The sequence below is a fragment of the Argiope bruennichi genome, chromosome 6, assembly GCF_947563725.1.
Source record: "Argiope bruennichi chromosome 6, qqArgBrue1.1, whole genome shotgun sequence".
Taxonomy (NCBI): Eukaryota; Metazoa; Arthropoda; class Arachnida; order Araneae; family Araneidae; genus Argiope; species Argiope bruennichi.
In genome coordinates this window covers 99,639,145-99,655,691 of record NC_079156.1, presented here as the reverse complement: position 1 = coordinate 99,655,691, position 16,547 = coordinate 99,639,145, and the positions used below count along the sequence as shown (strand labels likewise).

The 16,547-nt window shown below is 31.5% G+C and overlaps 1 protein-coding gene across 1 annotated transcript; it reads left to right on the top strand.

Annotated features, from left to right (window-relative positions):
* The first annotated feature begins 82 nt into the window (after positions 1-82).
* On the top strand, positions 83-800 carry LOC129972492 (multiple coagulation factor deficiency protein 2 homolog). The gene has a single exon (XM_056086637.1). The coding sequence runs from the start codon at positions 162-164 to the stop codon at positions 612-614; it is 453 nt and encodes a 150-aa protein (XP_055942612.1). The 5' UTR covers positions 83-161; the 3' UTR covers positions 615-800.
* Positions 801-16,547: the final 15,747 nt, after the last annotated feature.

Below are 16,547 nucleotides of genomic sequence, written 5' to 3'. Positions count from 1 at the left end.
TGTCTGATATTTTGCAATTATTAAAACACTACGTCACTTGTAATTCAGCACTACTCACAGGTATAAAAACTTCAAGACAAGCGAAGAAATCATATCTTCGAGTGCCTCTTTACTCAACGCCAATTTTTAAATAATTCATTACTTAGAAGTATTGCTTCATCATGTGTGTTCAAATTGTATCCATCTTGGCCCTGTGCTTTTTCAGCTATGCTATGTGTGATGCAAATCACTCTCATCATGAACCGACTTTAATTACTTCTAAGTCTCACTTGGACGAACGACATCACATCGAACATCATATGAATGGTGTGACCGATCAAGATGTAAACCAAATGACTGATGATGAGCTGCAGTTTCTGTATTTCAAGATGCACGACAGCGACAACAATGACAAGCTGGATGGCTGCGAATTGGTAAAATCTCTTCTCCACTGGCACGTCGAGGAGCATAATGATATGGTTCCAGACCTCACCGTTGAAGGGACCACGAGAATCTTCGGGCATGAAGAACTTGCTGTGATGATTGACCCTATCCTATCTACGGATGACAAGAATCTCGATGGGTTCATTGACTATGTGGAATTCTCTACAGCTCAAAAGTCTAGAGGTTTTTAATGACTTCAAGCTCCTGAATTCTGGTAACTATTAACTGCTGATATATTTAACGCGATTCTGCTGAGCAGAATTAAAATGACTTGTAATCTTATATCAATGTATCAAGATGTAAAACTTGGATTTTAAATGGAGCTTGAAGCTCAATGTTTTTAATTTTTATATTAAAGATTCTCTTCCTAAATATAATCTCGTCTTCAGTGCCTTTATTTCCCGAGATCTAATAAGGTAATCAAATTGTTGCAAAGTTCAAATCTTCCTCAACCTGCAAATGTACCGAATGTTTCTTGTGAAGGGAGAAAAGCTCGACGAAGCACCAATTTGCTCTTAAAATCCTTGCCAAATACTAACTTGCGAGCTCTTAAAGGGGAGGTGCTTTATACGAGATACACCATTGGTGTAAGATTAGGTGCAACATATACAGGAAATTGACTTGTAATATGTAACCTTCGGATGTCTGTAAAAGTTGCCTGTAGTTTCATGTTGTAAGCATACAACTTGAAATTACAAAACCATTCTTTCAATTTCTACTTTTCTTCGTAAAGTAAGCTGTTTAGCGCCTAATATGGTATTGCAGTTTGAAAGTATTCAATCTAAAATGACCACTAATTGCGATATTATAGGCATTTCAAATTCTATATTGCAACGAATGAATCTTCGTTATTTTTCATATACGAGCATTATAATTGTTATAGTCACATTCGGATTGAGATTTTATCACCACGTTTTAGATCTCTCGGAGTTCGAGAAATCCATGTTCTTGCGTTATTACTATGCTAAATAAAATTGCTTAAATTAAGAGTTGAAATTTGTTGTATGGACTTGCGACAATCTATAAATTTCTAATTTTGAATGCAATCCTTCTACGGGAAGTTTTAGCTGTTAGAGTGCTTCAAAATGCAAAGAACAAAGATAAAATTTTGGTACTCTAATTTAGCATCTAAAATGTAGGTAAATTCAAACTAAACGCATTGAGCGGCTGAAGTTTGTTTGCCTGTGCTTTCTATTGAAAGTAAAGCAACATTTCGTAAACGCAATGACTTAATGATAAATTATTTTCTGACTGCAATTAGTCTTGTGTCAATCGATTGGTTAAAAAAGAGTCCAAAACCCATATTCTCGAGCTGGGAAATATAACTCTTTGGCGTGAATCGAACTATCGTTCGTCAATGCTGTGCAAGACATTCACGGCTTGATGCAAGGTCCAATTTTTATGTGAGGAAGGAGTATAAGAATGCCACTATAGAGCATGCGAGGAAGTTTCGTAGAGATCATTCACGCTGTTTAAGCCGATAGGGTTTGAAGATTGTGTAAGTAACTTCTCAATTTTTTGTGCTAGATCTTCTCCTGAAAGAAATATTTTAAATTGGGTTGAATCGATATTCTTTTGACATTAGGTTACATCTTGGCTGGTGTTTCGTTCTGACGTTTCATTACTGTGACGATCAAAAAGGCATGGCTCTAGAGTAGGACTACAATTTCCAAAAGAGTTTTCTAGTCGGATAACTTCTATTGTTTATCTGAATCTAAAAATTAAACTATCGATGATGGGCATTATATTTTAGGGATTCAAGCAAATAATTTAATGAAGCATGCAACACTGAATAAGACTGGTAAAACTAGTACCTGATTTTTCAAAGAGGTTCTACATAATCATTGTAATGTTTAGCTCGATTTAGTAAAATAATTGTCTTGATTCTCAACTCTGAAGTATTGATTCTTCAGACCAAAAAAGCAAACTGCACTTACTGACAATCTACTTTTCTCTGGCGTCTCATGAGTTTCAAAATCTCGCACACTTGCCTAAAAATTGTACTCGAGCATGGAGATTATGTCGTCAGTTTCCCCTCTTCTCTTCCCAAAAAACTCCGAGGCCTATTGTAACCTATTGGAGAAACTTCATACATCAAGGTCTCATTTACAAGATCAGATTGTACAAACCAATACAACATGTATGTAGGCCTGGATTTTGTACTGAATTAGTCTAAGATAAGTCGCCTCGTCAATGTTGCGCTAAAATACATAAGAATTCTATATCTGAGATCTTCAGGTTATCAAACTTGTAACATGACCACAAAGAGTTGGAATCTCAAAACCATATTTAGGTACAGAACGCCTTCAAAATATAACAATTAAAAAATTAAGTTTATTGATATCGTGTCAAAAGAAAATATCGGATGATTGCAACAGGCGACTTAACCATTAAATAGAAGAACGTTATGGGATTAAAGTATAATCCCCAATGGACCACTTGGGAAGCATTAAAAAAAAATTTGATCTTTTTTTCTACCAGTAATACGCGAATTCTATCCTTCTAAATCCTCCATCCACCCCGTATATTATACGATTGAGCTGGAACATTACTAATATCAACAGAGCCCATTTAACATTTTTAATGGAGAAACAAATTTATTTATCATGACCCAATTCTTTTTTCTGAAAAAATAATTGGAACCATTCTAACTTTATCATTTTCGCAATTGTAATCTGCCGTTGCAACTACATTGAAAGTATTCATGTTTAAAAGACATCAACTACATATCGCTTTGTCTTATAAGTTTCAAGTAACAGTTGAACGCTTTAACAAAAGAGCTATTTGTAATCCCTATTTAGATGCAACGCTTATCAATATGTTTAAATGCATTTTCAATGAGACAAAATGCAGTTTTGACAACTCCATAATCCAACGCGATAATGGACAAATTTATTTAAAATCCTTTTATAACAACATAAGCCGTGAAAGTGTATCGAGTCATTGAGTCTCGATTGATATCTTTCTCTTCGCATCGGGGTTAAACCATTTAGCGCATCGACACGCATTTCATGATTAAAAAGTAATCCACGAGTCGCGACTGCCTGATGGCACCAAAAGCCCTTTCTCGGAGAAACACGTGGCCACCACAGATAATGCTAATTTCCTCTCCTTGTGAAAAATGCACGTGAAGTGCTAGAGTGGATAGTCCTCCAGTGCCAGTTTAATTCCATTTACCATGCATATTTCACCGTGTTTTGTCGACGCCAGCCTTTCCATTAGCCATAAAGATGCTATCGGAGTTCGCAGCGCGCAGGATAAATGTCCTCAAAAAGCAACCTTACCCAGAAACAATTAGGCAATTCCGGCGTCCGTTAGGATTGAATAAAGCGCCTATTCAAGACTCCCGATCGGGTAACAGGATCATCGTTTGGCGGGGGAGGAGGGCACTCATTTTCCGGGGAGGGGATGCAAAAGTGGAAATTCATTTCCAGATAAATGGGGGTAATGAGCTCGTCCATAAAACGTTCTCTGCACGCCCCTGACGTGCATCGTCCCCAAGGGGGCGAGGAAGTAATGAAATTATGAAGAGAAGTCGGCTCTTCAGGTCAGAAGAGATAAACCGTTCTGAGGTATAGTGACGCGAAAGGTTCTGGAGTAGTTGAACAACACAGTACTTTTGAATGAATATTGTTAACACGTATAGAACAGTTGAGTGAATGAATGGATATTGTTAACATTATGTGCCCCATACTTTTTGTGCATAAAAAGTTATATAAACCAGCTGTTTTTTTAATTAAGGAACAAATCTAAAACAGATACATATAATCATGAAAAAAAGAACTAATTTCCTTTCCATTTATTATTAAAAAGCAGAAAATAGCTTTTTTTTTAGCCAGAAAATAAAGCCTTTTCGTTAAACAAGTTTGGCTTTGAAAGAAATATTTTGAGCAAGATTGGATTTTAATCATACTTAAATTATAATTTACTCTAATTTCTCGGAACTTTTTTTATTTGTGATTTTTGTTTTGTGTCCATTTCCGAGATCCTGCCAAACTTCGAGATGCATTCTGTATATGCCATTTATGACCAACATCAGACAGATTATATCTCGTATATACTGTTCTTTCTGAAGTAGATCATCTCTAGGCGTTCTTTACTATGGCGTAGCAAAGGTAAGCACCTCCAGGACAAATTCCAGGACTCTCATAATCGTCTCTAGTAAAACAAAGGTCAAAGGGGAAGGGGTGACCTGGTGGCAAGGCCTCGGCTTCAGAACCGGAAGGCTTCGGGTTCGAGACCCGATTTCATTGAAGAACCGGCGTGTAAGCGGGTCTGGGGCACATTAAATCCGTTGGGGTCAAATGTCCTCCCACTGGTGTGGTGTGGAAGTTTGGAGAAGGGAGGCTGCCAACCCAGGTGTTGTCCTCGTCATCTGATTGCGGTTCAGAATTAAGAGGTCCGTTCCAGAATAGCCCTAATGTTGTTTTAAAACAAGACTTTGATATAACTAAATTAAACTAAGCTAATGGATCTTTTCTTAACTGGCCATAATATGGATGAAGCGAAGTATATGGAGATTCAAATATATTTCTTTAATTCTCAGCGATAATAACAATGTTTAAGTCTCGAGACTAAAGTTTTTGATTATTTTCTCTAATGTGATCAATGATTATAGGTAATTAATTAATTATTAATTTATTAATCACGATTATTTATCATTCTCGGTTCCGGATATATAAGAAAGTTGACATAAAACTTTTAATACATGAGAAGTAGGTCAAAATTTTTATTATTCCAACAAATATAGGGTCCATTTCTGAGTGATGTTAAAACTATTTTCATGTATGCACAGATGTAATGGACCACTTTTCTCCTTAGGCAAGCGTGCATCCAGGATGAGATGGGGTGGATCGGTTTATGGGCTCTCTTGGCGAAAATTACGATCGGAGCTCTGGCTATTGTCGGCGGGAAGTTGTCAATTGTCGCCACGACCCTCTTGTTTATGCTACCCTCGGTGTGTTCGACGCTTGTACGACTTGATTTAAGAGGCCAGGATTTTTCTTTTATTCCTTGCCTGGGGTTGAGGCAATAGGAATATTGACGAAAGAGATGTGTACTGAATCATAGAGATAAAGAAAGAAATTGCACGTATATTGTTGTATGACAAATATATAATTTTGATTATATTGATTATTTTGATTATATTGATTTACTTTTTTAATATATAATTTTGATAATTTAGAATGCATCTTTTATATAAGGTATTAAGAATACGTTACATTTTCAATTTTTGTCTTTTATCTTTTAAGTAATAATAGTAATATGGGGTTATGAATTAAATAAAGCTTGCAAGTCCGAGCAAGTCCTTTAAATTAGGAAGTCACCGAAATAAGGTATTTTTGTATTATTTCTGGATAATTTGAGCTTTCATTTATTACATTTAGACGCCTTTGATGAAAAGCTAATTCCCTTGAGGTATTGGATATATTCTTCAGTAAAATTGTTTGGTTATTACTTCATGTCCATCATTCCGTCAAATTGTAAGATATACAAATCATGTTACTTTAATTGCCTTGCATATGACCTATTATGTATATGAAGCATTCTAATGGGGCTTATAACATTATTGGAAACGTAAACGTACCAATTATCTGTCTTCGAAATTTCGCGATACTGTGACTTCCTTTTCTAATTCGTCATTCAAAAAAATATTTTTAAAAATTGCCAAAATGTAAGAAATTTGCATGACTATTTAATAAGTATCATTAAAAAGACAATATTTTAAATTTTAAAAAGGCATGAGATTTATTTTTGTGTAATAATATTTTTGAAAGTTTCCGTGGAAAAAAATACCAAAATTCAGTTTAATTTTTACTTAATTTCTAATCAAAATTTCAAAAAATTCGCACCATAGTTCGGAGTTGGTATATGTAGATTTAACGATCTGGGCAGTAGAGCGCCATTATACACACATTCATCTTTATTATTAACTAGCCGCCTTTGGCGACCAGCCGGTTCGCCAATCTTTATGTTCGTTAAAATTTTAATAATTAAATATTTTATGCAATTCCAACTTTAATAGATTCTTCAGCAAAATATTTTAAAACTTCAAATTTTGATAGTCATATAATTCACTCATAATATTATAAAGGCCTTCAGTCATAACGTGATATGTATCTCTCTAATTTTCTGTTACCCCTCGTAGAATTTATGCTTTAAATTAAAGTGTAAAGGATTAATCTGCAATTAATATAATAATATTTTTTACTGAAACAAAGCATTTTTTTAATAATATGATTACTGATAATAGAGTCACTGAGCTTTTAAACTTTATGGCCACTAAAGAATATCTTTCTTAATTTATGTAATATCTCAAGAATTTGTCAACAAAATTTTCTCAGATTCATCATGAACGGATCGATTCATTAACAATGTTTCATTTTAAATGCATCAAACACTAAGAAAATAAAATGAATCGTTTAAAATAATCGGTCGAAAACAGGTTTAAAAAACTACTTAAAAAACGATGTACTTAAAACTATAAGCATATATAAAAAAATATATAACTAACATAAATACAATATAATTACAAAAGCATGCAACTAACCTAAAAATAATTTAAATCATTGAAAACAGGTTTAAAAAACTACTTAAAAAACGATGTACTTAAAACTATAAGCATATACAAAAAATATATAACTAACATAAATACAATTTACTTACAAAAGCATACAACTAACCTAGAAGTAATTTAAATCGTCCGTTCATAATGGTTGCCATGCCAACAATCAGAACACAGTGCGCATGCGTGAATTTTCTTCGCCTTTTACGGTAACGCAAATGCGTGAATTTTTCTACGCCAGTTGGGGTAACGCTATGCAGATTATACATTTTTAATTTCCTTTATTCTGTGTTATTTTAATTCAAAAGTACTTCAGAATGAATCTGAAACATGGATTAATTAACAATGTTTAATTTTAAATGCATAAAACATTAAGAAAATAAACAGAATCGTTTGAAATAATCCGCCGTAAAATGTTAACCCTAGCCTTATTACTGTTGGGAGAAAAAACAACAACTAAAGCCTTACTCATTTGGCGGTGGTGAAAATGGAAGAATTTTTTGGCGGGAAAGTTAGTTTTTAATTAATAATTAAAATTCTAATTAAAATTTCAAAAAAAGGGACCCTAGGTGCACATTCCCGACCTCTAAGGTATACATGTACCAAATTTGGTAGCTTTATGTCAAATGACCTGACCTGTAGAGCGCCAACACACACACACACACACGCACACACACACACACACACACACACACACACACACACACACACACACACACACACACTCACACACACACACACACACACACATTGAGCTTTATTATAAGTATAGAAGATAGAGGTTTAGAAAGGCAGAATACTTTATTTTATTCAGAATTAAAATCATCATTTAAAATTAAATCACCGTTTATAGGACACTTCAGAGTCTTAGTTGCATACGAGAATTGTAGGTGTCAGATTATAGAAAATTGGATGTTTCAAATATGACTAAATATCATTCGTTTGCATAATTTCATTTATATTCATCAAAAAACTGATATCTGGTTATTTATGATAAAACTTAAGTTAAAACTTATCATATTCTGATAGCGTTGATATTTTTAAATAATCCCTTCTTATTCACTGATGTTTCTGATTTATGTATCAAATTACAAAATTTTATTTGTTTAAATTTGTAATTTAACTTAAAGTAGCGATTATTTTTTCTACGAAAATTCGATAAGTAATCTCAGATGTCTTTTATGTTGTTTTATGGATTGCAACAAATGTAGATTCTGCAAATGATGTGAGCCATTTAATTAGGAATTTAAATGATGTAGAAGTTAATATATATCACGATTCTGACTGAGTCATGTATGTACTAATGACCTCTATTCCTTATTATATATTTTTTATTTTCATTCTTTTTTTATATCTATGGATATAATAGATTCTAATGTTCTTATGACTACTAATCTTCTATTCCCTGCTTTAATCCTTTAGGGTTTGTTAAATATTTTCCGATGTTTTGAATTGCAAATCATAGAGATTCAACGTTTTGGTGCTACTTATTTCTGCATTATTTTTTTTTAATAATTCGTCGTCTTCTTTTTTCCTTAGTTCTGATTTGCAGATCACTGCGATTCAACGCTCAGCAAATTATAACAGTCTACAAACTTTCCTTATTTTCTGTTTTAATTTCTTATTGTTACTCGTTTTCCTATATTCTAAATTGCAAAACATTGAGTTTCTACGTTCTGGTGATCTCTGATTTTACTTCTTTTTTTTTTTTCACTTTCAAGTGTTTTTTCCTCCCTGTTTTGAAATGGAATGTAAGTCACCAACATTCAGCATTTTGGTGAATCTTGGTGAATCTAATATATATATGCATAAACAACATATTTTCCTTTTTGTTAAAATGGTATATCTCTTGGGCCTAATTTCAGGGGATTTTCGGGTCACGAGGAATCATTATTAGACTATCTAGTCTGTATTTCTTCACAGAAAAAAATCCCTTTTTTGAATCCCTGCCTGAGGGTGACCCTTGAAAAAGTCTTCCGGCCGGATTCTTTTTTATTTGGTTTAATTTGATTTTCTTATTAACTTGATTTTTATTACTTTTGTCTTTATTCATCTGTGTTTTCGAATTAGCTGCATATGCGCTCTCTAAATGCTATGATGTTTTTCCTGTTCCTTTTTTGGTTTTAGTTTGAATAAGGAATAATTTTTAGTTGCGATTCTGAAAATATTTCGTTTTCTCTTTAGTTTCGTTTTCAAAATATTTCTTACTTTAGATTGATTACTTTATATATATATATATATAAGTGAAATGTCAAAATTTTTTGTTTGTACTAATTTACAGCTTCAGTAATTTAATTTATCCATGCGCATTCCATATCGTCTATATAATTTGGACCAATTTCGCCCGTGTAATTTATTCATGTATAAAGATAAAAATAAAAACCGACTTCCAAAAACGCTCATTTTTAAAGTATATTTCTTTTTTGGTATGCTTAAATTTTGAGCATGCGATAAAATAAAAGTTTAAGCAATGATTTAACAGATCAGAATGAACTTTGACTGCTGTATACTTTTCATGAAGTTTAAAACAATGCATATTTAGGCATTTTAAAAGGATGAATAAAAATATAGTTTGAAAATATTCTTCTGTAAATCTTACCAACCAATATCCGAAAACAACAGCTCTAATTTCATTGTTAATTATGTTTTTTAATATTTCTTTAATGCATTGAATAATACTTCTTTTATTTTATCCTAAACAAATTTGTAAAAATAGATGTAAATTTCTCAAACTGTTCACAAACAAGGGCATATTAGAATAGGAATTAGATGACTTTTTAATTTTAATTATTGTCAATATTATGTTAATCAGTCTTTTTTGTAATTTCGAAATTTCAGATAAGATTTTTAAAAGTGTAAAAATATAAATTATATCCTGTATTATTCAATTTCTGTATTAATTATAGCCTTGTTTATTTCAATTATGTTTACGAAGTTTCATCAAATATAGCAAATAAAATAAAAGTTTGTTAAATATGAAATAACCGAAAAATGATATAGTACGCTGAACAACCGATAGATGGCAGCAGAATAAAGTTTGTCAGTTATGATAATTTAACAGTCAAACATTTACATAGTTTTCTACGAATTCAAAATCAAGAATTTCCCAAATTACAGTTTCTCTAACATATTTTTTTATAAATAGTGCAAGCAAACGGATCATTATGGGGGGAAAAATATTCAAAAGGTAACCTTATAAAAGTAAAACTTTCAGAGTAGTTCTAAGTATGACTAATAGATGGCGACAGAAGCATGAACTTACGGTAGAGTCTAGATATTTGATGTGTCATTTAAGCAATGCTTTATGATTAATTAGAGAGTTTTTAATTTCTTTAATTGCGAGTTTAAGTATGCATTATTCCGTGATAATGGCATTGTTTAGTTTATATTTTTCTGAAAAATTCTGAAAGTTTGAAAAAAGTCGTAAATTAAATTAAAGATGATTTGAATTTCTAATTCGTAAGATTGCTGCATGATAAAATTTGAGGTTTAATTTTTTTTTCTTTATCGATTTTTTATTTTAAAATTTACTCTAAATTATATAGAAATGATTTCATACATAAAAAAATATATATTTAATGTCATGACAATTTGTATGGATATGAACATAATAACTCAAGCATTTAAAATTATTATAACAATGTAAAACATACATGCGCAAATATTTTAATTAATAAGAGTTTAAAGTGGTGTAAAATAAGTTTTTAATGCACTAGTATGCTCAAAACTTAATGAGTAGAAATGACTGCATTTTCATTAATTTTCAATTAGTTCTTCATTAATTCTTAGTGTGTACCTACTATAATTAAATGCCAAATATGGTTAAGTTTTCTCTACAAATAGTTTTGAACGATATTTTATTTATTTGGATGCAGTTTATAGTTAGCATAAAAGCTTATAAACGTTATCACATTATGACATTAGACACAAACATGTAGTTAAATTGTAGGTGATACTGTGATGTCATAAGAATTGGTAACCTTTCAAGAATGGATGCAGCAATGGATACGTACGTTCGTGAATTAATTCGTATATTTGCCACCTATTTTTTTCTTTTTAAAAATAAGTATTGGACTGGAAAGAGAGAATTTTCACAATAAAAAGATTTTATAGCTTTTCATATAACCGTTTATCAAGTTTTAATTAACCCTTTCCAGGGTCATGGGAAGTATGCTTCCCACCAAATTTATCAATCTTTGAATGAAATTATAGAGATTGGAATAAGTTCTGACGCATTTTTCAATTAGACAGAAACTTAGATGCTTCAGTTCCTTATCTCGCACAAAATGCCGTGTTTTGATTTGCTGCTTAATTATTAATGAACCAAATTAATTAATTAATCAAATTAAATTTACCTACTAAGTTAAATGAATCACTTATCTTAAACCAATCTCAATCTTATAAATATTTTTATATACCATGACTAGAAAAAAATGGTCCCTTAAAGGGTTAACGAGAATCAAGCAATACTTCCATATGATATTAAAATTTGGAAATTTAGGAATACTAAGATTTAGGATTATCTTATTCTTGGGTATAATAATACAGTTTTGAAGGGGCAGAGCTTTAAGATAAAAAATCTTTATGTATTGTTTGTTTCCAAGATTGAAACACGGTCTCTCTCAAGATGCCTAGCTTGTTTAAGTTTCGTTTTCGCACAGAATAATAAGCTATGTTTCACAAATAGCCTTCGTTTTATAAAGCGATGTTAATGCAATTAATCTAAATTACCTATTCGGAATTAATTTTATATAATTAAAAGTAAGTAAAAAATTCAAATATCTTGGCTACTCACAATTTGACCTTCAAGTTGAAACCATGATCTATTTTCCCCATACTTCCGAATTACTAGTTAGTAATGGGTATCTATGGTTAATATTTAATACATTTAAATAATAGCATTTATATTAAAATTGACCTTTAATATTATATTAATTAGATATAATACGTGATTTTAAAATTAAATAAAGTTAATAATAATAGCAATTGGCAATTAATTGCTGTTATTATTATTTTGACGATAATTTTTTGATTATTTTTAAATCACGAATTATATCTAAATATACAAGTCGATTTTGTATCGCGAGTCTAAAGGCTATGTCGGCTAAAATCATTGTAAATCAACGTACACGTCAGGATCAAGCAAGCGTTTATTTATTTCCTTTTTACTTTATCATACCCAATGCATAGAGGAAATATTGTAAACATCAAAAAAATTCAAACTCGAGATTTTCGATTTTCACAGATTTCCACGTTTCAAACTTCCCCGATTCTGGGAAACACATTTTTAGCATATTGTCTATACGTAACTATTCCACGATAACTCTATTGAGCTTTGAGTTAGAGGGATGAAAATTGGTATACGAAATTACGAAAAAATTTATAAATTTTTCACAAATTTTCACACATAAAGTCTGTCTGTCTGTTTGTTTGATAACTATAAAATGCAAAGAGCTAAATGAATAAAATTTGATGCACAGGTTTAATATATGAAATATAAATATTTTTTCAAATTTTGTACCAAATTTGTCTAACTGCTAATCATTTGTCTTCTGAATACATGTAAACGCAATAACTTATAAAAGGAATGACTTAGATCATTGAAATTCGTCGTGTTCACTTGTGATCACAACTGTAGTTTCATTTTGATGTCAATCGACCGGCGAAAAGGCGTTCAAAATTCATGTATAGATTCAGTAAAAATATTATATCTATATTTCTTAATTACCTTTCACCAACGCTATGCAAGGTATCCGTGACCTTTTCCGAGATCCACAGTTTTATATACAATCAAGGAAATAAGACTTTTATTGGTGAGTATTCGAGAAAATTCAGGAGAGACCACTTCCGCTTTTTTAAAATCTTTTTTTGCATGTAGTTCTTTATAAACACTGTAAACTGTGTGATTCGACATTTATCTTGTATGATGCAAAACTTCTTCAAAATGACCTACAAGAAAACTCGTTGGTCATAGAGCTACAATATTGGGAAATTTATTATTTCATTAATGAATGGAAAATACACATTAGTTTAGGGTATTGAACACTTTAATTAAAAATTAACCAAACTAATAAATTTTTTCTCAATAGTTTCAGAGCATATTAAGCACAAAAGCTGTTGTTGTTTCTTATGGCACTTGCCATGGACAAGCCCGCTGTTTCGAAGACAGCGATTTAAGCCTGTGGGGAAGCGTCTCTTGTTTTTATAGTAGCGCCAACTAGGGCCAAGAGTACGACTTTGCTACTCACGCATCACTCATTCTCTTGCACAACCCCTTTTTACAGGAGAGCACATTCACACATCTCACAGATAGAACAACGAAAGAACAACCATGCCCAAATCGGGACTCGGACCCAGGACGCCCAGATCACGAGGAAGACGCGCTACCCCTATGCCAGGACGCCGGCAAGCCCAAAAGTAATTTTGATTCCATTTTAAAATTCAAAAATTTAAATTTTCTTCTAATACATTTCCGTGCCTTTTCTCTAATTTAAATGAATTTTAAATATTATTTTTAAGTATATACTTTTTTTTACTAGTGATTGAATGAAATTTTATATAAAGTTTTAACACCAAAGTTGCAGATTAGTACCAGGTATTAGAGTCGCTTCTGCTGAAGGAAATACTTTTAGAATTAATATAAAATTTTCTTCGCATTACAACGAAGAATAAAGCGCAATTATGTTAAGTAAGAATGTGAGAAATCAAAGGGAGGTATAGCTGGAGGTCAGAAATATCACTAGAACATATTTAGTTATAAAATTTTGACAATAAAGATACACTTTTTCGAAGCATCTACTAATTAGATGCTGTTTAGCAGGAAATTGCCACTGCTTTTATTCAATACTGAAAAAAATAAAAATAAAAAAAAATTTTCTTGGAAAAAGAAAAAATTCTATAGAAGTCTAAGATAGTAGAAGTGAAGACAATAATATAAATATTCTAAATGAATTGTAATTTTATTCTCATTCATAATACAATTGATTTTTTATGATTATTAATGAACTTTCTTTCTTTTAATATTCATTGTGGTTTAATATCTTCTTTAAGCTGTCAGTTTCTTAAGTTCTATATCAGCAGTTTTCTCTTCTTACTTTTCATTTAGATTTCCATATTTTTATTAAGAAATAATTTTCTACCTTTTAATGCATTAATAAAGGCGCCTTTCTTAAAAATTTTCTTATTTTTATTTTAATACATTTCATAATTTACTATTATAATTAGTTTAGAATACTTTTTTACTTAGTAAATACAATTTACTAATATTTTTCAAATTTGTTTTCGACAGATTTAACTTCCCATTTTGAATCGAAACTAAATAAAATTAAGGAATTAATTATAAATCAAATTAAGAAAATATTATTTTGTGGTAAGGAGATTACAATTTTATTGATTTCTAGATTTGTATTGCCTTTTTAAAATATGTGAAAAAATTGATAACAAAATTCTATGGGTGAAAAAATGAATCCAATTCTTAAAAATGAAAAAAAAAATGTCAGGGGAGTGAATGATATTGCCCAAAATTCATGTTCAAAATAATTAGAAAAAACAAAATATAGTCACTAATCATTACACCGATTTCTACACTTTTATTTCGTATGAAAGTTTATGACTTTAAGTTTTGTCATCAATGATTGTTTCTCCGTCCCTTTTCTGTCCTCTGTTTTCTTCCATTCAAAATAAATAATAGACAAAATCACCAAACTTAAAAATGGGATCAATTTTGGCCTATCTAAGCAATCAAAATGTTCGATGTTTAGTGCGTAATTATATTTTAAAATGATATTCTCATTGATCTGGTGTGTTGCAATGTAGCTCATTAAATTTTTTTGAAATTATTAAATTATTATGGTGGATGATTGCAATTTGATCGTCGAAGGTAGCTATATATATATATATATATATATATATATATTAAACTGAAAAAGTTAAGAAGATTTATTATTACATAATTCTTTAATTTCATAATTTTTTTTATTCTAATGATGCTTCTATTTGTATAGAAAATAATTATGGGACAAATTAGCCACTATATTAAAAACATAAACTCTGACAAGGGTATGGTCGTTGTGGCCTAATGGTAAGATCTTGGAACTGGAAGGCTTCAGGTGCTTGACCCGATTCCGCCGAAGAGCAGTCGTGTAAGTGGGTCTGGTACACGTTAAAACCGTCCAGGCCAAATGCCCTCCCTCTGGTGTGGTGTGGTGTGGAGAGGGGGATGCCAGCTCAGGTCATCTGACCACGGTTCAAAATTACGAGAATTACAGAATTGTCCTAGTGTTGCTTTAAAACGGGACGTTAATGTATCTAAACTAAACAAACTGAAAATGGTATATGGTTATGATAAAAATAAATGTGAAACAATTAACCTAATTTAAAAAAATATTTTTGATTTAAATCTATTTTAGTTATCATATATAAGAAGTGTCTAAGAAAAGATTATTGTAATCGTCAAAAAACCCCACATAATGATTTTGATTATTCACACATTTCAGATGTTTTGAATCATGTTTGTCTACGAATACGATAATTCAGAAACGTTGCAATCTAAATGAAGGACATTTTTTTCAGTTTTGGCTGAAATACATTTAAGAGTTGTTTGTGTTCAGCATTATACATATGAACACGATAATTCGAAAACTTAATGAAGCACATTTCGGAATTTCGATACATTTTTTTACGAGTACAATACAAATGTGTATCATACCTTGAATTTTCCTATCTGTCTATGTTTATATGCCTATTCGTATATATTGCCGCATTTGAAAACGGGTAGTCGACTCTCCATGACCGAATGGTCATAGCACTGATCTCATAATCAAGAGATCGTAAGTTCGAATGGCGCTAGAGACAATGCGGTTCACAGTTTGTGTAAATATTTAATTCCTTGATTTTATGTTTCCCTTTATTTCATGTTCCAGAAGATGCAGGACATTTCTTTAGTTTACCAGACAAGTGTTCTGGACTTTTCTTACTGTCTCCAGAAAAGAATTCTGGAACTTTCCCTGTTAGTATAAAAGCAGAAGATCTGTCAGTTACTGTGTTCTCAGTTGAGTTAATAAATTGGTTTAGCTCTACTTCTTCTGTGTGTCATTACGTTCCACACTAAAGTACCTACGTGACAAATTGCACATCACATGAACATTGAAATCGTCTTCAATGGAATCGTCACAGACGAAAGTGTTGAAGGCAAATCAATTTTCCCGTCTGTATATTTCTCTTGCAAAATGGCAAAAAGAATGGGCCTATAGCTCAAAAGGTCCTCAGACACACAAATACTTTCCAATTGTCTCTACTAAAAGGAAATCCTTTCATCCTTTCCTGATTCAATTCCTCTAGGGCCATGGGAGATTTCCTTATTACTTCAACAAATTTGGTATCACCAACGATCCACTCTGTGACTGTGGCAAAGTTGGAACACCAGACCACTATATTTACGAGTGCATTCACACTCATTCACTAAGACAAAAAATAAAAAATGCTCAAGATAAAGATCATCTTATTAAAGATCCTCACAACTTGCATATTATCCGCCAAATAATCGCGTGGATAAACAACC